The 22,439-nt window shown below is 39.7% G+C and overlaps 2 protein-coding genes across 2 annotated transcripts; one reads left to right on the top strand and one right to left on the bottom strand.

Annotated features, from left to right (window-relative positions):
* Nucleotides 1–1,165: 1,165 nt before the first annotated feature.
* On the top strand, nucleotides 1,166–2,736 carry LOC129732810 (uncharacterized). Its single transcript, XM_055694086.1, has one exon. It carries the CDS (start codon nucleotides 1,311–1,313, stop codon nucleotides 1,701–1,703), a length of 393 nt encoding a protein of 130 aa, XP_055550061.1. The 5' UTR covers nucleotides 1,166–1,310; the 3' UTR covers nucleotides 1,704–2,736.
* A 481-nt stretch (nucleotides 2,737–3,217) lies between these two features.
* Nucleotides 3,218–21,756, bottom strand: LOC129732803 (uncharacterized). The gene is made up of 3 exons (XM_055694075.1): nucleotides 21,447–21,756; nucleotides 13,386–13,500; nucleotides 3,218–13,325 (listed from the first exon to the last, which is right to left on the bottom strand). Exons 1-3 carry the CDS (start codon nucleotides 21,533–21,535, stop codon nucleotides 13,080–13,082), a joined length of 450 nt encoding a protein of 149 aa, XP_055550050.1. The 5' UTR covers nucleotides 21,536–21,756; the 3' UTR covers nucleotides 3,218–13,079.
* Nucleotides 21,757–22,439: the final 683 nt, after the last annotated feature.

The raw sequence follows: 22,439 nt of genomic DNA, 5'->3' as shown, positions 1-22,439 counted from the left end.
GTTTCGTTTAAAGGAAAAATGAATTCGTCCAATGAAGATTTGTTTGCTTCTCCAAGCACAGTAAATCACGTTTTTAGTAAACATGGAGATTTTTTTCATGAAGTAAAATAATATTTCTGAAGTCAGTTGCGCTACAGACGTAGTAAAAAATATAAGAAATTATTCTAAATTTTAAACCCGCTGACCCCGAGTAACGTTCAACTAGTTTATGATATCTGTTCAGTATGTTAGGCATGCAATATCAATCAAAAATACCAGTGTTATTTTCCTGACGACATGAAAATTTTTCCCGATATTTTCTTTATTTAAGACCAAAATAAAGCGAATAAAAAGCACCTGGCGATATCAGATTTAGTCTGAACATGGTATTACTGCACTAACATTTTTTAAACATTTTAACATTTTGTTAACCGAAAATGTATTCTATTTGCTTTTTTTCAATTACCAAACCAAAACAAAGCAAATCTAAAGCACCTTGCGATGAAAGATTTTGTCTTAACAAGGTATTACCGCGTGAGTATACGCGCGTCAAAACACTACTCGTTCTGTTTCGCCGCCTCTACCGACGCGTCGTTGCCGCTTGAGTATGACCGGTTTGAGCGTTTCATATAGACGTTCGAAGAAGTAGCTCGGACGCTTTTGCGACGCTTCTTGCTTCGCTTCATTTGACGCCTCAGTATGTCAATAGCCATAGTCTAGTTGGGCGAACTGTACAGACAGAATCGACTTTCACGGTAAATCCGGATGAGAAAAGATTAAACGAACGTAGGTAGCCGAAGAGGGGGGAATGCGCTATACACTACCACACGCTCAGCACTAGCATGTGCGTTGCTTGTCGCGATACGGTATGTACATAAGCGGGACAATCGATGTGTGCGTGTCCTCGCGACTGCAGTGAGTCGATTGCTGCAGCGAAGGCTAGCTGCGAAGCACAGTCACCAACGTTTGATCAGAAAGGTTTTCGCAGTCGTTGAAAGTGGTACTGTTTTTAGAGTCTCTAGCTTACTAAAGTGTAATAAAGAGTTATAAAAAGCAATCAGTTTGTTAAGTCCCATATAAGGAGTGCACAAATCAGCAGTAGTTGAGTGATTTCTATATTTTGTTCGTGACATCGATTTTTTTTCGGTTCGAACACTGCGGTGCATGAGTTCTAAAGCAGGTGTGTAGTGTGGGACCCCATCATCACAGAATATTGGACAATCAAGATCCTCGCATGCTAAGAGACAGACGATTTTATGCAAAAAAAGCGAAAAGTAGATCGTAGCCTTTTCTTCTGGAGAAACTTAGCGAAAAAAATTTAGTCAGTCAAAATGGTTGCTACGAAGCACCGAATTACGTCACGATTCGAAAAGTCAGACAATCTAGACGATTGGATCCGTAAGATCAAGAACAAGAAATTCATGGTAAAGCGTGAAACTCGCGGACAGGACTTGCGAGTGTTGGCCATGCTAACTGGAGCACTTTCTCACGCCGAAGAATGCCAACGGCGTGAGAAAATTCGCAAGCAGGAAGATAGAGCCATTAAGTGGGCCCGGATTCGTTCCCGGCTTGCCGAACCGCCTCGGATGTACTGTGACCTGGAGGAGGAGGAAGAAGATGAAAAATCGCGTAACGTGTCCAACACCATCTGGAGTGAAGACTTTAACGGCATTAATAATTTCATAACGGAACTGAGCAATATCAAGACCCCCATCAGCCGATAGATAATGGATGTTTTCCATTTTTGAGAAAAAAAAAATCTAGTTAGGGAACACTCTCGATCTCATTAATGAGTGCAATCACTAAACTTCACTAGGCGTCACTTTGTTACGACGTAGAAGATACGTTTCGATCACCAGCGAGCGAGAAGCTGTGAAAACATTTTTTCGCTGGTCGCCATTTTGAAAATGAAAATTTTCATCATATTTGGTCTTGCGCACGCACACACACACTCACCCGTGTGATCAGGAAGAATACGCTCTCTACCGTCAATGCCACTAGGTAAGCAACCTGTCGGGGTTGCTATCGGTTCTCATAAGTGTGTGTGTGTGTGCTGCGATGACTGTTCTCGCATGCAAGGGGAATATTGTTTGCTCATTCGTGAACTTTCCCTTCCCGGTAAATACAAGTAACGGAGCGAAGTGAGAACGACTAGAAAACGGGCCTTGAGTGCAATATATCTGTAGATCGCCTTGGGTTCTCCCCACCCGCCCGTTGCCGTCATCATCGCCTCCGCCTCTTCGCTGGTGTTCGACACTATCGAGTACGTGCGTATCGACGCAACGCCATGTAGTGAGAGGGGGCAACAAAAGCCTTTGTTTAAAAAATAGATTTTCTTCTTTTGAAGGAAAATTCCATTTCGATGCAATCGAAGACGACGAGAGTTGTTAAGGCTGAGTCAAAATGTGATGAAATAGTTGAGTTAAAGTTGTATATTTTTGTAAACTGATTTGTACAAAGCTATTTTTCCTCCGGCATGTGTCACCCAGAATAGGCGATTCGTCAGCGCCCATTGTGCCAGGGTTGAAGAACATCGTTCTTCGTTCAGGGACACACAGAGTTGTAGCCATGTAGGTCACGCGATTCCAAATCATTGTAAGACAATTTCGGTAGAGGATCTTTAGGCTTAGAGTATTTTTTTTATTTATCTACAGAAGAAAATGTATTAAATGAAGAAGCAAAAAAACAAGAAAAATCAAAAAACTCAACCACCAGAAACGCCTATCGTAAACAGTGTCATTTAATGAAGTTTTTCATTTCCAGTACCAAATGAGACAGTGATGCACCTTTCCGACCATCCGACCAAACGGAGCTAGCTCTTGAATCGGCTTGGATGTCGTCTGGAAACAAACCTAATTTCAATTTTGGTTCGTAGTGTGTCACTTTTTATTATTTTTACTCTAACTTTTAAGTATTTTGTTTTAATAATTAGGCTTGGAATGCGTACTGTTTTAGATGCATATATATATACACACATTTTTGATTCATATTGAATCGCGAGTAGTTGTAACATTTATTTGCCCGAGAGATACAGTTTAGAATTCCTTTATATATTTTTCATTTATTTTCGTTTCGTTCATTTTAATCTGTGTTTTGTTTTTGCAATCCGAAACAAAAGACGAGAATATTTTGTGTAAATAAAAAATTAACTTGTTGCGTAAAAATTTAAACACTTCCTGTTTTATCATTTACCTAGTATGTAAGGCAAAACTAATTGGGTGATGTGTATCTATTTACAGCTTTCAGATAGAACGTAAAAGTTCTGAAGGGGGCGTACCTAGAGAAAGCGTCACCATGAAGAGGTATCACAATCCTTTGCCGAGCAAAAAGAAAAGTATGGTGCGGCCAGACGCGAGCTGGGTCGTATGAAGCCACACATCGCAAGAAGTGGCGGAATGAGTGAGAGAGAAAGATAGGCCGAATGTGTACCCGTTAACTTGAATAACAAAAGAAAAGGTTAAACGAGGGGCCTTCCACTGCTGCTGCTAGCTGCTGTTTCGTAGAGCTGGTGTTTTCCGATGCGGAGTTGTGACTACGCTGCTGACTGCCCAGGACGGCGGACTCCACCCGCGGGGACCCCATCTTCTGGAAGCAGCGCGGTAATCGTGTCACATCAAACACGGATCCACAAGCGAACCAGGTTATGGGACGAACTTAAAAACGTCGATGAAACTGGTAACGAGCGGCGACAGCGTCAAGGCAACAAGTGATAACTTTGGGTAACACACTAGGCTAGAAAAATAGGGCAAAGATAGGGAGATCATGTTTAAGTAAGCAGATGTTTAGTAGTGAGTACGCGACTAATGTGCGCATAATGTTCTTGTGATCTCAATGATGGCATCGGTGACAAACCAGCCATCGGGAAAAGTTTCATTTAATATGGTTTTGTATTTTCCACATAAGTAGCCGTGGCATAAAGCCATAGATAATAGCACACAGCCAATCAGATGCTTATGTAAGCGCTGCACCACTTCGCAGACGGCATACATCTTCGGGTTTCGTCTTAAATCAATGCAGTTTTCGACGCAATTCGTGGTTAGTGGAAAAGATAGTAGTGGGACAGGCAAGCACGAGAAAGAGCGGGAGTAAAAGAGAAACAACAAGAAGAAATGAGGTCACCTTGATGAGAGAGGGAAAGGAAACTCAAAGCAAACTTGCCGAGAAAATTACGTGTAGCGGTAACTAGCGCTGATTTTTTTCATTTTACGACCAGAGCTTTTTCGAATTTACAGCAAAGCACACAGGTTGAAAAGAGAATGGAGCAAGCTGACTTAGAGCTCAGCTACGTTTTCAAAGAGACCTCTAGCTCTGTGCTGCCCCCCAAAGGCAGGCAGACTGGTGTTAAGTATGTTAAGCGCTAGTGAAGTTGAGCGTGTCGAGACGTATACTCTTCTTACATTGGAAAGTCTACGACACTGGAAAAGAAATTTACTTTCATTTTTTGCAGAAAGCAAGATACAAGAGCAGTGCATCGCCCACTTCAAACCGCGGTTTGTTAGTGAGGACGAGCGACGAGGTAAAGTGCAATTGTTTATCAGTTCAACGCACGTTTGTGTTTTTCTTACAGAAACTATGCAGGAATAGCATTTTGACAGGCAGCTAAGTAGAAATCAAAATATTTTTAATTATCGACAGCAGGAACATGAACAGGATTTCAACCGTACTTAAAACAGGTGGTACGCCGAACTTGCGGCAGCACTCACTTAAACTCGTAATCGTATCGTAGAATCGTTGTCATATTAGTAGAAACAAAACAACTCCTCTGATTATTTGCAGCAATCACTCAATGGAAGTTTTCGCCGGAACAGACTAGTCGATAGTTGAGTTTTTCTGAGCTTTTATCTTTCATCCATGTTTAGAACATCCGGGCAACGAATGACCAGCTTGGTCCATACCGGATATGAACCGACCTTGAGATATGGCGGTAAACAATTATGTCACATCTTTCGAAACCACGTATTTTGATCTTTACAGAACGAATCTTCAATGAACACGAGAGTCCGGCCTCTAAAGTAAGCCGTGTTTCTTTATTACCCAACTTTCAATACTTTTATCCCAGGATAATCTTCAAACTGAGACGGTAAACATGTCACTTGAACACACACAACTACGGGGCAAAATTGGAAGAAAAGGACAAAATCAGCAAACTATGGACCGGCAGTCTCCTTGAAGGAGCAAGCCGAGTTTCTTTGTCTATATTTTTTCTTTACCTATTGCCATCAGAGCTAATCTACCTGGCCGCGGAAGTATATCCAAAAAGAACGTGGAACGATTAGGCCTGAATACCCTACCCCCTTGACACCACTGCTCCAAGAATAGCGCGGGAATCGCACGAGCTCGGTCGGTATAACCCCAACAGATACCTACCCCACAACCCGAGTTTTCGTCTTTCCAGCATTCCCAAAAAGGTCCGGCTGTACAAGCCGAGTTTCTTTGTTTCTATTATTTTTTCCATTTCTACAAACTGGTTCAGCGACCGGGAATAATAGTATGGAAACTGTCCACTGTGTGACTGAGCGCCATGAGAGCAAGAAGGGAACTGGGTCGACCCCGATTTAGTGCCAGGAGAGAAGATCAACCAGCGACGTGCAGTTTTTCTATTTCTCCGGTCCGGCTCTTATAACCAGCCGAGTTTCTGTGTTTTTTTTATTACTCTTGTACTATTATTTGACAACCAACACGAAAAAAAAAAACGGAAGTCACTATCCAAGTAGATGTAGACCAAAAATTCAGCGGAATGAGACCACATGAACCTGAAGACTAGGCCACGAATCGGAAGGGCTTCACCAAGCAAACAACCGATGCGGTAACATCAATCAATTCGTTGCAACCAGAAACGTATTTTCTTTTACAGTTAGACAAAAATGTTAGACTTTGGCTTTAGAACCTGTCACTCGTCCCAAGGAAAGAACATCGAAATCCTTCACAACTAGAATCCATTTCCTTCGTCGTCGACATGATACAGTAAGCGAATTTATTTTGCACAAAAAACCAGCATTTTATTTACAGAACAAACAGAGATACGTATATTAAAACAACAACCCAAGACCGGTTAAGTTCGTGCTCTATTTCGGAAGCATCACCAGAAAATTACTTATTCTAAGGGCGGCTCTATTGCGAAAGTAAGCCAAATATTTTTTTAGAAGAAAACGATTTTTCGTATTTACAGCACTTGTGAAAGGAGTAAAAAATCAAAAACGAAATTAAATCAATAATCAATCGAATCGACTCGAACCAACGTTGCCAACTAAAGCTATGCAGTACATATTGTAGTAAAATCATTCAAAACAAACAACCGAGGAGCGAACCCCTCTCGCATATCTGTGGTAATCCAATGTTCAATTTTCCCCCGACAACCAGAGTTTTACTCTTTTGCAGCCAGCGCGGCCAAAGGGCCACAAGCGCGTTAAGTGAATAATTTCGTCAGTCATCGAATAGATTTCCTGCCAATCTATATGTCCACTGTTTTCTGCGCTACGGATCCGACGCTCTGGGTTATGCGATTGGTGCGTGTGTGTGCGATGGGCTATTATTCTTGGACGGTGCATCCTTAGGCTTCTCGTCACGGGGTTTTGTTTTCATGGTGCTATACCTAGATACTACGTGGGTGCAGAGCGACACAAACAAAGAGAGAGAGAGCCAGTCAATGGACACGGCCGACAAATCATAAGCATGTGTGGTGGTAGCTATGCTAATTTCCCTTCACTATTGTTTTTGTTTAATTGTTTACAAATGTATTTTCGCTCTAAGTCTAATCAGTAGTTGCGTTAGTAGTTTTGTGTTCTTACTCACTCGGCCCAGCAGTGCTGGGGTTTTGTTACCGATAATCTTTTGTATTTTCGCAGAATCTCACCTTTCTAATGCATTACACTTTTAGTGGTTGTTTCAAGTTGTTTTAAGTGGTTGTGAATTTACGATAAGTAAACTAAGGAAGAAGAAACAAAAAAAAACACGCTTCGAATAAGCTGTGTATGGGCTTCAATGTAACTTATACATAATTCATTCTTACCAATTTTAACATGTATTTTATTCATAGTTGCTTTGCCTTTATAAGCACCACCAGCTATCAAAAAAAAAAAAAAAAAAAAACAAACAAAATGTAATCCCTCTGAATTTGGGAAACGTAGAATTCTAATCTAATACTGTGTACAAGTAGCACCTAAGAGTGACTTATGTTGTTGATTACTGCACCACTAACACCAACTGGAAAATGTGTTCTAATATGCTTTTAAAATAGCTGAAGAAAATTAAGCATTCCATTTTTTTGTGACAAGAGAATTACCAGCAAGCGAAGAATTTGTGAGCACGATTTTCGATGAAAATCGCTGCATATCTATACGTAGAAAAAAGCACGGCCTTCTGTGAAGTCCGCTGCGTACCAAAGAAAAAACAAACAAGGGCTTGCTCGATGCTCCAGTGGACATCAAGCGTGATTAGGAGCCCACCATCATTATTATGCGAAGCAAGAGACAAAGTTCACACGAAAGTGCTTGTCGATTGAGTGTTCATTCAAAGTATCTTATGTGATTTGTTTGAGTTGTGAAGCTATTGAAAGAGTTTGTTTTTAGTTGAATGATATTTTGTGCTTGTCAATATACTAGTGTTAGTGCTGACATCTAGTTTTTAAAATTTCAAACTCTCCCATCCATGGGCTTTGTTCTATTGAAGATTTGTGAATGTTTTTAGCAAAAAAAAAAACGTAAACTGTTTGCTTTGTAAAATGTACCTTGTTGCATTGTGATGTGATTTGGAAATAATCAAACACGAAAAGTGAAGATTTTGTATGCTATTCTTTTGAATATGGAATTTGTTATGTGATAAGCTGGAATTGTATAGTGAGTGATTTAGTGGTTAAACCTTTTGCTTTGTCATACTTTTCCTAAGAACATCTTGTTCCACTGACAATCTATTGTTAAACGCAACCATCAACTTCTTACGAAGCTTCTTATTGTACCAATACCATAACATTTACTGAAAGTATTGTATTAGCAATGTGTATCCTTACCCACCTTCGGTGTATATTTTTACGATAACGTAATAGTTGACGCAGTTATAAGCATGTGTTGAATAACGCAAGTAGAGCGCACCCCACTGCAGCCCTTCTAGAACCCGGTCAGCTTAGAACAGAGGGAAGTCGATGACACTAAAAACAAACCCACCAAAACACCTGCACATCGCTTCATCGCCTGGTCTGGCCAAGCGTGTTTTCTTCGCATAACTTCATCGCCAGCTCCAACTTGGGCGGCATCCGCATCCAATCATCCCTTTCATGTTCTTGTTCTTCTGCACGATTACTACTGCTTTGCAAAAGATGACGGTTTACTAGAGCGAGAGGATCATCGGGTCAACATCATAGCCTGGCACGCACGAACCTTCGCACAGTTTCCATGACGTCTTTGAATGAGAATCCCCCCTAATTCTGATACATGTAACACGACAATCGAAGCGACCATCGCAAAACCAGATAAATCCGGTAAATCTCCACTCCCCCTGTTTACCATAACCACGCGAAGGCGTGTGCTTTTCTCTCTTTTTCAGCTTTCAGAAGTTACGTTTTTCCGTTGTACACTTTGTGATATTTATTACTACAACCCTGGGAAATTTTAATTGGCTTTCCGTCTGATGCATGTTTTCGTGTGTATATGAGAGTTATCTTGCAATCGTCGATCCGGCCTTCCCGTGACAGGCAAGCCGGTGTTAGGACGCATTCTTCGGGATGGGAGTTCGCTTTTGAGTGTGACATCTTGTGACGGCGTATGACTGATTTCGAGCAATAGTACCCCCGGGAGATTCCAGACGTTTGGGGACGACAGTTGTAGGAATTCTACCAACGAGCGGTTAGAAGCAGTACAGTGATTCAAAAAAAAGTAACCTGATGTGGAATGAAGCAGTTTTAAATTCAATGATAAAAAAGACAACGTAGTGTCGGCCTACCATAGTTAGCTGTATTAAGGAGGCTTTGCGGAAATTTATACGAAAGCAGTACAAATGGAAGTGAAAGTTAGAACTTGTTTTTTAAAAGTCCTGAGGATGGCTCAACAAATGCCTCCGTGATTGAGTGGACTACCTATAATCCAGTTATCCTGTGATTAACTATGAGCTACTAGCAAAAGTTTTTTGATAAGAAATGCAAGAAATGTGTTAGCCTACCATGGTTTTGCAGTATCAACGCATGATGGAGGCTTTTTGAAATGTTATATCAAAGCAGTAAAATGGAAGTGGAAGCTAGAAGTTTTTTGCAAAAAAGGTCTAGGATGGTATTTATGCCTCCATAATGAAATCGTCTACAACAGAGCAATCTAGTCATCCTGTGTTAAACAACGAGTTACGAGAAAGTATTCACTTACAAATGACGATATTGTTGGCCTACTATGGAATTTTACACCAGTTACAAAAAGGAAGTGAAAATTAGAGATTATTTTCGAAAAAATCCTAATTGTAAAGATGGATGGTTCGCATATGCCTCCATACTTTGAAATGAACAACGATAATTTAGTCAACCGGTGCAATAGCTACGAGTTGAAATGTAGCAATTATTCGATCTTCACATCAAGAGAGCAATGATTCTTTAAAGAACAAAAATACCAAAAGGTGTTGCTGCCATGCCACCTCTTGTATCCATGGAAAGTTCATGTCAAATTGAATTTGAGCATGATCCAGTATGTCAACCTACGCACACTATATATTGAAGCGTTATTGGGTTAGACATCAATCTTTGAGCGGAAATTAGTCTCAAGTTTCTTGAGTTCGCCGTGAACATAGAAAGGAGTTTTGGTTTAGTTAACCATTCAATGGTTCAACCAGTAGAATCGAAGTTGCACAAAAGCATCGTTAGTGATCAAGTTGCTGAACGACATGACAATCCAGTTTCTGGACAGCTTCGTGCCAAAAGATCTGCAAAAAGTTAAAGCAGTAATGACAGCGTGAAAGTTACCCATCAATATGGAAATGCCTACTAAGCCCATTTGTACAAGTTTATCAAACAAAGCAAATCGAGATATTAGTGAAATGAAATACTGAAAATTAATGAAGTTATTCTCTGAATTCGACGTGGTGAAAATCAATCCTTCAATCAAAAGTTCTTCCCTGATGGAAAGCCCCTGGCGGCCGAATCATCTACAATTGAAGCATCGAGTGTTCTGAAAAAGTTTCCCGTTCTTCTAGAAGTCGAAACACATGTTCTTCGAGAATTCAATTATCCTTGAGTGCAACAACGATGAATCAAGAAATGACATACAGCAAAATTTCCAATTTCTGAGTGCAGTTTGAAAAGTTCAACAATCATCCAAATCAACAAAGAGAAACCCTCCGAGGAGGCGAATCTGAAGTTATTAGTGAAAAAAAAGCCGTCAAATTTGCCGAGCTATCTTTGCCAATGTATGTGTTTGAAATGCCAGAGCGAAAAGGTTTTCAATCTTCTATGTGGCAAAAGTGTTATTTGAAAAATTACCAGCCTAAAAGCAGTGCCTTGTTGAAATCGCAAAAGCTTTAAGTAATGGTTTTTGAAGGCAGTCAAAATTGAAGAGCGCCAAAGCATGGAGAAATTATTCGAGAAAATCTTGTTTGTCAGCATGATGCTTACTACAACCGAACCAGTGTTGAAATATGAAATGTTTGAAAAGGCTTTTGTAAAGCTCTAATTAGACCATGAACTTGTCCCAAAGCGGAAGTGAAGTTGCAAAACGACATCCGGCAAAGTGTTTATAAGTGAAAAAGTATGAGAGTTATCGCTCTGTAGCAAAAGATCCTGCAGAAGCCGAGTGCTATGCAGTATAATTTGGCTTATTATTGCCAGTATCAGTATAACCAGCCAGTGGCTGTTGAGTTCATCTAAAGATAGTGTCCAACTGAGTATTTTTGTCAATCTACAATGAATAAAACATCGCACAACATCAATTCAACAATCGTCACAAAGGCTGTTTAAGCTTTCGTTTCTTTTTGATGTCAAATCGAAGAGAGACACTGCCCATAAACAGACTTTATTCCGAAATAACATAATACAATAACGACGAAAATATGCACCGTTGATGGCTTGAGATGAAAATCTGTTACTACCGCTTGATCATAGAAGGAGTTATCAGTCACAGCGTTGATCTTGTTTTTGGAGAAAACACGACAAACACTCACATACAGAGCAAGAAGACGATCGTTCGATTCACTCGGGCGCTAGGCTATTCTCTCAACCGATGCACACACGTTAGATGACAAGGTTCCGGACAGGCGACAGACGACTGAGTTTACCACTGGAGAAGACTAAAACTGAAAAGAATGTCCAACCGGTTCCCAACCAGTCCCTCTGCCCTTCCGGGAAAAAGAATCGATTTCGCCTGGTTCGCTCCTTCGGGGGCGACCTGGGCCACCAGAGGCACCCTTTTCGGGGCTAGATGAAATTCTTTGGACGGTGTTTCAATCTCTACCCTCCATCCATTCTCCGATGAAAAAAAAAAAAGAAAATTTTTAGGATTAGGCGACGACAAAACATAAAAAACACCTGCGCAAAAAACACACCAATATTCCCGTTCGAGACTACCGTCGGCGGCAGCAGCAGCAGCACTAAAAATAACAAAATACGCACATCTCAAAACTAATATCTTTTCCTATGTCTATCGAGCGCTGTTAATACTGTTAAATAGCAACGACGAATCGTTTTTGTTTCCGAAACTGGTTGCTCAGGCTTGTGGGTCGGGCGGCCTTTGATCTCGAGACTGGATGCCTCATCCGAAGATGCCAGAAAGGGTGCCCCAAGAAATTGATCTTTTTCTTCCTAATCCAAACTACCATAATCCGCAACCTAGAGGACCTCTAGACGACGAGTAGCGCGACGACAAGATGCGAGCGCATAACTTTCGGTGGCCCAAGCAAGCGTGAAGAGGATGCGGAAAGTCGCGAGAAGATGGGCCTTTTCGGAATTGCTTTGCATTGTTTCCTTTCTCCTCTTTCGGCGTACCTCGCCGATAGGGTTCCTGTGTTCCTGCACGGTCTGGACGGAGATGGAAGGATGATGGTTGTGCTCGGCAAGCGAGAAGAGTTTCGAATGCGGACTGCGTTCGAAGTAACCAGCGGGAAGAGAGCACAATCCAACGGTGGGACTGGACGTGGCTCGGTGGTGGCCTCTGCGGTTAACCAGCGGGAAGAGCTTCGGTGCGGACCGCACCGAAGTGGCAAGCGAGAAGAGACCGCAGCAACGGGGGATATTTCCACTACAAATTTGAATTTGCTTGGTTTGCCTTACAGCTTGATGTATCGATGGACGTTTTCTAAGATTTTGGTTCTGTACCTTTCCATTGAACTCTTCTACGATCGTCTTTTTAAAGGTTACTCAGGGCAGTTCGAATCAAATTTGTTTGCCTTCAAGCAGTTGCAATGTTACTATTAGAATACTCTTACAAACCTACAATATTTATGAAATACCATTTCTCTTATACGCTAGACGTAAAACAAATCCTTTTAATTTTAAGGTTTAAATCCAAAAACAATCAAGACTGAAGTCTAAGACTGATATTTAAAACACGAACAAACAAACCACATATATTTTTAAAAAATAAACAAACCTAACCTTTTTAAATTATATAAAATTTGCAAGACGTTAAAAACTAAAATTAAATATTATCAAAAGATAAAATCACACTTTAATAACCAAAATGCATTCATACACTTTAAATAAAAAGGACGTGTGGGAAGAGGGTGGGCCATAAAAAAATAAACGTTAAACTATCTGACTAATGTTAACTCTAAAGCTGATTGTAAAAATTGTTCAATTGTAACGTCAACTTAAACAACAATAAAATACAAACACTGAATGCTAATTATTTGCTTGCTATATTTCCAATGCTCGTGAATATCACATCCAATTTCTCTTTGGCAAATATGCTTTAACAACACTGCGTTGGATTAGGTTTAGGGTAGAATTCGTAATACATACAATAGCTAGAGTGATTACATTAGTCTGCCGTATTCTTTTTTTGGTTGTACTTTTCTGTCGGAATGCTCTCGTGCGGTTAAAAACTTACTGCATTAAAATGGCTATCATTGCAAAATTTGTTTGATACCTAACTGATTTTTTGTTTGTTTGGTTGATTTTGCTGCTCGCATTATTGTGCCTACTCAGTCTCACTGCTGTAGTAGTCGAACATCTTGTAAAGCGAGGGGAAGATGGCCGGCGGTTGCTGATTCGCACCGAACTGGCTCTGGCTGGCGACCATCGGACCACGCGGCGGACACATCCGGTGGTCGCAGATCCCGTTCTTGCAGCCGACGCACTTGCCCCCGCAGCACATCAGTCCGCTCGCGCACTTGCCGTACATGATGCTGCCGGCGATACTTTCACCACAGTGTTCTCCGACGCCCTGAACAGTGATAAGCTTTAAGTGAGCAATATACGGAATACTTGAAAAACACTTGTATACCTTCAAACAGGACAGTCGCCCACAGGGATTTACTTCGGCTCCGTGGAAGCACTTGCCTGTGTCCTCTACGCTCGGGGGAGCATAGAATTTGCAGCGAATCTCCAGGACATTAGTGCTGTAATAGAAAAAGAAAATTATAGTGGGTGAGGTTTGTCGCTGGATTTGCGACGCAGCATTGAAGTCACTTGGTGCAGGGCTCTTGAAATTGCTTTGTCGTGTGTATTGTGAAACTGATACCAACTAAGGGCGAGTGAGTGTTTAGAGTGTTATCTACTAGCACGTGCAGTAGCGTGGCTACTGCTGAACTTAACTTGAGTAGATTGGCAAAAGACCGTGATTATTACAATTATTTCAGAATAATGGTCCCTGATCTGGCAAATGATTTGCCTCACTTAACTTGTTGTTCAAAGGTAACCTCCATGCTTAGTTCACATTGCTAATTATATAGCGAGGTATGTTTTATGGTTTCTATAGCAACCAATCAACACGGTGCATTTTCAAATGTATCAGATAGTAAACAAGTGTCAGTAAAAATCTGTCTATCTTACATAATGAGAAACCTGGTCTAAATAGTTTTCTGATAACATTGCTGGTAAGCCTGTTTGACCGAAAAAAGTGAAGTTGCGCGGCTAAGAAATACGGTGATGACAGATCCAATACGAGGAAGATTGAGTTCCAGCAGGACGAAATTAAAGATTGCGCCATTCCGAAGTCACCGAAGGAAGTATAGGTCTTCAGGTAAGCACAGACATTATTTTATTGGTGCATTCAATGAAATGGAATTACCTACAATGACCAACAGTAGAAGCTGCAGTTCAAGTTTAGTACAAAAGTTGTAAATCTCTAAAGTGAAGTTGTCTAGCGATACGAAAACTGTAGACGTCATCTTAGAAGTGTTGTTTGGGAGCATTAAGCAGGAAAAATTGTCAGTGGATCTAATTTATAACTGGATGAGTCGAAATTGTTTGATAAAATGCTTTAATTGACACTCTTATGCACGATGTCGAATTTGCACCTGTTTTGCGACAAAAGCCGCTTTGTCTCTCGATTACTGTGCCGTGCATCATTCGAAAGCTTTTAGTTTCAAATAGTGAACTGTTTGAGCCGATGTTTCTCGCTCCAAATGTAACACCACTTATCCAACTCATGGATCAGTATTTGATGAAGATGATGAAGACGGTCTTTAGAGATAAGCTACGTTTGGACAACTTTTATGAATCCGGTGGCATCATCTAAGAGCTGAGGCAGATAACCTTAAAGAATATGACTATTTAATTGCATGAAGCGTGGACATATTTATCTCAACGGAATATCTGATTTTTTGAGGTGAAGTTAAACTTTCAAACGCAAGGCATGTCTGGCTTCTTTGAGATATAAAAAAACCATTTTAAAAAATAGTTAGATTTTGATATACTCAAGAAGTTTTACTTGATAAAGCAATAGAATTTGACTTGAGTCGAATCAAAAAGAGCCTTGATGATTTTTACATCAGCTTGACTACTTTGGTTTCAAACTTTCTTATTCAGATTAAAGCATTCATTTGAGCACTCTGCGTTTTTGACGTGGGGCAGGTCTTACTTCAGTAAGCTGCGTAAGCTGGCATGCAGTGGAAAAGGTAACGAATATGTGATCTCCTCAAATGCATATTATGTGACTAGCCCTGAACAGATTGCAATCGCTAATGTCTCGATTGAAAGGTAATGGTTACCCCAAATTTGTAGTATAATAATTGTTATAACTTTTCAATATTCAATAAGGCCGTTACAAATTTTATTTTCGTTTTATGCAACCCCCAAAAATCTTGAAAAAAGGAAGGGAAAGAAAAAAAAGTTCAAACCGTTTCGTTAATATTATTGGTTTGTCGACAGCGTATATGCAAAATTTAGCAACCAACAAATCCAGTGACAGCGAAAGTGTCGTCAAAAGGCAAGCAAAATTTTTTAATAACAATAATAAAGGGTTATTTTTCAACATTTATTTAAGTGCAACGTAGTAACTTGTATACGGTGATATTTTTCGCCCTCACTTTGGCCAACTTTGATACCCTCGCGTTTAGTTTCGCATGCGCCGGTTTTGAAAGCATTAAATGTTACTTTTACTAAACAGATCTTGAACGATAATGTCCTAAGGAAATGGTGGAGTTTTACATAGTTTTGCATATCTTTCCAATTGCATACCAGTGAAAACATTGGCATCCAGGGGAGCTGGACCGATAGAGCTCTCACAAACGCAACAATACAACACGTATCATGTCGTGTTGCGGCTCGGGTGAAAAACAATCTAATTGTTCTATTGTTACAGTGAATTTCTTTATTCCACCAGCTCACATCGTTTTGACCTGGAAGCAACCTAACTGCTGTCAAAACCCTTCTTTATTCGCACGATTTTGACCCAGTATTAAAACCTGGCCGAAGCGCACTGTAAAATTTGTCAGCTTCAACCCGCCACCGCACGTGCTTAGTTCGTAAACAATTATCTGACATCTCTGTCTCACTTGCGTCATAAATTGCAATGTCGTTTCTTTAATTCTCGGCTGATTTGCCCGAACACAGTGGAATAAAGAAATTTGCTATTAGATAAAAGCGGATACCAAAAGTGCAAGTGTTGCGTGTTGCATATTGCCGATGTGCGACTGGGGGAAAATTCTGTTTGTGTCGGATTCAGCATTGTTGGCAGAGAATGACGAGCTTTTCTGTTTAAAATTGGATTAGTTTCGTAAATATCGTTGGTTTTGCACAGTATCATCGAATTATGGTGAACATCATACTACTGCATATCTGCAGCGGCTTCTAATCACAGTTACAGTTTGATGCAATTTAAATACATGTAATAGCCTTGAAAAAAGTCGATTAAGGCAATTTTAAATTTCATTCAGCTACCGCAGAAATGCATCATGGTTAGATCGCGTACGATATCCGCACTGACATAATCATATAACTGAAGTGTTCGGTGAATAAAAAAAAAACAGTGGACACAGGAAAAAAATGAAAGATAATGGCTTTTGAACTATTTCTGTGAGCTTTGGTGCATTTAGCAAAGATAACTTTTTCAGAGATTAAAATGAGTTTTCCCGTAAGCAAACGTAGAGGCGAAGGACTCGGCGAGCAATCATTCTGCGACCTTCTAAAGCACTTTTAACCAATATTCACGGTAGGTAGGAGGATTAGGGGCATAATGAGCACACGGGGCGAAATGGGTACCCCTCTTTTATGCTAAACTACGCATTTTTAATACAATATGGGATGTGGAACTCTTCCGTAGTTACGACAGTATCTCTTTATGTAGAACAAAAGTGGTTTGTCTGTTTAAAATATGGAAATATATTGAAAAAAATCAATTTGTTTCCCGGATGTTGGAAAAATTATTATTATTGCGCACTACAAAATAAGGTTCTAAGTTCTTTTAAATGGCTCAAATTAAAATCTCATATTAACTTTAACTAATTCCATAGGGGCGAAATGGTCACCTTTAGGTGGGGTGAAATGAGCACACCTTGTCACATGAACTTACCTGAAATTCATCTCAGTAGACTTGTGAGTTTGTCTGTTTCCATAGTCAGTGTTTGTTTACAGTGATGGTGCGAACGATTAGAAAATCTTTGAGACCGAATCGGTCAGAAAAGGGAACTGCAGGCAGAATTGACCACCATAAGGCGCGACGGATCATTCACGAAACAAGCCGCCAAGTATCACGGCATCCCGCGAAAAACGTTGGCTCATTAGTTGTACTTCTACACAGTTTCAAGATATTATTATTATTATTATTATTATTATTATTTATTTTCAATTCATCCGACTTGTAGTCTTAATGAAGTTATACTATGATATATGTGTATGTGTCTGGGAAAAGCCGCCTTGAAACGTGCGAGAGGCGGTTTCAAGCCGGCGCAAAAACCCAGCATCTTTTTAGAACAAATACTTAGCCCCAATTACAATTCAAGTAGAAACATCATACAATAGGACAACACTAACAATGAAAAATAGTAGATTAACATTAAAAATTAAAATTATCGTTTAAATTATAGGTTGAAGCCATTCGACGAACAGGTTCATGCAAGCCATAGTTCATGCGGTGTGCATTCAATTGCAATAGTCGTTGATGGCGTTGCGGGCGGAGAGGGCAGTGCAGCTGAAGCATAGTCAGAATAGCTGGGCAGTCATAACTACTAGATATGTTCTATAAGAGTGCTCATTACACCCCGTGGGTGCTCATTGTGCCCCACACATCGACTGATTGCTAGTTTTTGATGTATGAATCTAATTTGTGTTTTTCACCATTATATGATAAACTTTTCAATTTGTGAATAGTGTACCTTTAATTATAGATAGTTAATTCAAGTTTTGCACTGAAGACGGTTTAATTTTTTTGTCGTTTTCCATGCTTAAATCAGCAACTAAGTTAGGGTGCTCATTATGCCCCTATTGCCCCTAATGGTGAAAAAGCAACAATCTTTTTGGAGCAACTTGGCTGAGCTTTGAGTAACTTTTTTGCCTTTTCTCGGGTAGTTTAATTCACGTAGTCCCACGCCTACCAGACGGTCGTGTCTTTGATACCACCCTCCTACTGTTTCTGCTTTAGTGCCTTTATATTTTACACAATGTTGGAACTGGTTTTAGCCCCTCAATCAGTGTTTTTCAACTTCTATTTTTGTTCACTTACTCCATAAAAATCAATATTTGTTGATCCAGTATCAGCTTCATATGGATTTCTTACTGGCTGTTTTGACAAATATCAGTTTGAATATTTGAAATATTATCACCTAGGCCTTGAGTTCTGAAATCGCTAGTTCGTATGAATTTTTTGTATTAAAAATAAGTATCCATTCAAAATTCAAAATGAATTCCTTGACGTGGTGCATGGGATTATAGTCAAATCACGGTTGAAGCTGATGAAACATTGAATTTTTCTTTGAGAGGCTTTCAATGGAACGCCCCCATAAAATTGTATATCAAAAATTAAATTGAAGTTCGTTTTGTATTCCTACCACTTTTGGAGTAATTTCTAACCTATTTCGCAATTCGTAACCTATCCTAACCAAACCTTTCATTCGTTACACATTTTTTTTTCTCAATACCCTGATTTTTATTTGAATGTTTGAAACCCCGGGTTACGAAAAGCGCTGTGCCAAGTTCTGTTAATTTTAAGCCATTTCTATTAGTGTTTTAAACTTCTGTTCCACCAAAATTTATGCATTATTTTCATTTCGATTCTCAATATAATTTTGGTATATTTGGAGCAGATGTGCGTCAAGGATCAATCCTAGGCCCAAACTAGGACAATTTACTTCAGATCTTTGACCTCCAGAGTGCACACAAATGTTGTTTGTTAGTTGCCACATTTTTGTTAGATAATTTAAAAGTCAGAAGGTGCATGAATCACAAGAATCAATTTTAATCTGACATAAGTAATTAAGTTCATTAAGCAGACAACGTATGCAGCAGGGAAAAGTGAGCTGCATAGATTGTCTGGTTAATGAACTTGAATGTTAACGGGTAAAAGCCATTGTATTACTTACTGTAGCAAACAAATATGCGTATTTTACTTTTAATAAAAGAACTAATTATACTCTCCCAGGTTTACTGTACAGTCTAACGTTTAGGTAAACTGGCAAGCTATTTTTGAAAGAACATAATCTTGTTTAAGTTTGTACATTTCTATAGCAAATTTTGTTACCAACTTATTACAGCACATGTATTAAAAAAATAGGCATTATGATATGATTTTTCTCTGCAATATCAAAAATAACAAACGCTTCCAAGCGGGGGCCTAGTGTGGTTGGTAACGTCTCCGCCAACCACGCTCGACGCCTGGGTTCGAATCCCACCGCCGACATAGGTGTCGATGGTTGTGAGGTGGCGTGATCCACTCACAACCAACTTAACTGGTCTAGATTCAATCCTAGCCGACACCGGGAGATTTTCTGAGGCGAAAAACTCTGGGATCACGCCTTCCATCGCATGAGGAAGTAAAGCCGTTGGCGCCGGTCCGTTAATAAACGGGTCGTGAGTTAGGGTCCTGGGTGTGGAGTCGCCTCCCTGGGCGTCGGTGATTGGCCACAACAGTGGCGGAACTAGACCGACGGAAAATAAGCGAGAATAAAAAAAAAAAACGCTTCCAAAAACGATCAATGATCCATTCTTGGCCACATATCAAAGCAATTCCATAATTCATAATCCTAAAATTGGCCATATGTAAACAAATCATGGTAACGCATAAACATTGATGCAAAACATGAAAAGTACGAAGTTTTTCGGGCTGTCATAAGATATCGCATGGGATTCGTGAAAACACAAAACTGGTTTTGGATAAGAGAGATTGTATTGTATTGATATAATATATCCGTTCTCTATTTATTTAGATTATTTACAAAATTGTAACCTCGGTTGTATATACCGAAACTACGCTTCGGACTTTTAACTACAGTTGGTAAATAATACGAATAAGTTTCTGTGTGAAAAAAAGCAAAAAGCGGAAGCTTATTATAAAAGATAAATGACAGAAGAAAAATTTACATAGGTCAATGATGTGATGTCAGTGTTATTAAATATCCTACTCAATTTAAATAAAATTCTAGCTCGAAGTACTTTGCACTGCTAACTATGTGTGAATATAATATTTTAATTTATTTTGATTAATAGATATACTGGCCTTTTAGTTAGTTGAATAACGAGGATTTTCTGCTGATAAAATATATGGTAAAGTCATGGTAAAGTAAAGTCAAATTATAAAATAAATTCGTGTGAATTCAACTTTTTTGCGAATTGGCCAAAATAGTAGCCCCGAGCGGCCATTTAAGAAATGCTACAGCCAAAATAAGAGCCTAGAGAAGTTTTTTGATTGGAAAATATATAAACAAAATAACTTAATTTTACTATTTAAACTCAATATTAGTAAAAAATATCTCCCAGCTAGTCTCGAGGTACGATGCTGGCCTAACAAGCCAGTCGTCGTAGGTTCGAGTCTCGGCTCGGGAGAGACTGTGTTAGTGTCAGTAGGATCGTAGCGCTAGCCCCGCAATTTGTCCTGTACACTCAACAGTTGGCTGCGAAGTCTGTGTATAATAAACAGAAGGTCGAGCTCCGATACGGAATGTAGCACCAAGGCTTTGCTTTGCTATTAGTAAAAATTATAAACGAGCTTACCCGATTTCCACGTTTAACTGATTCAGTAACATATTTTTCGAAGGAAGCAGGCCAAATATCTCTCATTAATAACATACTATGGCCAAAACCGGTGCTTTTACCCTATTTAAATTCCATTGAAAAGCACACAAGTGTCTTGTTTGGATACTTTTTTTTGACGTAGAGCTACGTCTCTCAAAAAGTTCCGCTACAGGGGTGTAAAATAGAATTTTAGAAACGGAAAAGGAGATAAAATTTGTCTCTTTTTATGCGATTATAAGTCGGAAAATTTTCAACGGAGTTCTTTCGTTTCCGCAGAAATCGATGTCCACGCGTCCGCCCAGATGCAGGAAATTGTAATTTGATTATGAAAACTATTGTACTATTGAAAATTGTCAAGCCTTGTTGAAAGGTACAGAATATTTTGTTTGCACAGGTGCCGTAAAAAATTATACTTCATACAGAGCAGAGAGTGACTCTCTAATTATGTGTAACATAGAAAAATAGGCAATGCTGGCGACATCAGTGTTTACAGCACGTATTTTCAGTTCGAAATTCCAATGACATAAGTTCTCTCGAAAACTATCAATTCAGCATGAGTTATAATTTTCACAATATGTGCAAATGATAATTTCAACTATTGCAATCCGACGTGTTAAAATTTGTTTAGTAGTTCTACGTCAACCTTGTAGTCGTGGCTTTGCGCACAACCCTTGTGATTTTTTTTTTTACAAAGTATTAGGCCAACATATCACAGTCATTTTTTAGCTGACCTATCGATTTTTTGTCTTCTTGGTATTTTCACTATGATAGTTTTTTCTTTGAAAAAATATTCGAACTAATTTAGGAAAAACCCAATGATCAAAACAACCTTCTAGTAGGTAGGGAACTGGATTTTAAACTTTTCGGACCCAAATCACACAGAAAAAAAATCACTTACGGTTGAGCGAGAGCCCAGTAGATGTAACCCGTAAGCAGCACGGTCAGGAACAGCACGGAACCAGCGGACATTGTGTTCTTTCTGCACATTCTCGCGATGGTTCCCGCAAGCGAAAGACACTTAACAACGACGACGGTACACAGCACACAGATTTACACAAGCACAGCCACGCTAGGTGATTCCAAAGAACCGAGAATCACTGCAGTAAACCGGATAATCTTTGGTTACTTCATCTGGATCAGTATGGTTGGTAATTGAATAGAGAAAGTATCCTGCCAAGCGTTCCAAGCTTGTGATTTAGGAGATTCTCTAGTGGAAACTACGGATTATCTCCCTGTTACTGGCCACTTTTATAGTTGACCATGTTGCGGTGCTAAAAATGTACAACATTGTGTGTGTGCTGTATGTGTGGGGGTGCCCTTGGAACCACCCGGCACTTACCATCGGGAGTACACGCGGATGACGCTTGGCCAAACGGCGGTGGGTGAAAGAATATGAATTATTAATTTCATTGGGAGGAATCGCTAATTAATAGGACGGACACTATTTTTCGATGCAAGTTTGACTGTCAGGCAAATTGTGTTTGCAGCCCCATATATTCTAATGGGGCTCTCATCCTCGAAGGTTTTACAGTGTGGAAGTTAATCGACTGTAAACCTCGACGATTGCGAGCTGTCACCGCACCGCAATCAGCTGATCCATTCAAGCGAAGTCTGCCGGCACTTTTCCAGGGATTGCCGCTCTGTTTCAGGCAAATTTGATGAATTTATTCAGAGCATTTTTTTTCTGATGGCAGTACCAACTACCAACTGGATACAGATTCTAGCGTCATTCCTTAAATTACAGTTGATTTTAATTCACAGCTTTATAAATCAGTTTTTTAACTAGTCAGAAAATTGCTTAAACCCGTCGATGCTCTCGATGAACGAAAAGCGCCCAACCGATTTGGTTTTTTGTCCGACATCAACACTAAACCTTCCGAACTGGAGCTTG

The sequence above is a fragment of the Wyeomyia smithii genome, chromosome 1 (genome assembly GCF_029784165.1).
Source record: "Wyeomyia smithii strain HCP4-BCI-WySm-NY-G18 chromosome 1, ASM2978416v1, whole genome shotgun sequence".
Lineage (NCBI taxonomy): Eukaryota > Metazoa > Arthropoda > Insecta > Diptera > Culicidae > Wyeomyia > Wyeomyia smithii.
This window is presented reverse-complemented; position numbering and strand designations above follow the sequence as displayed.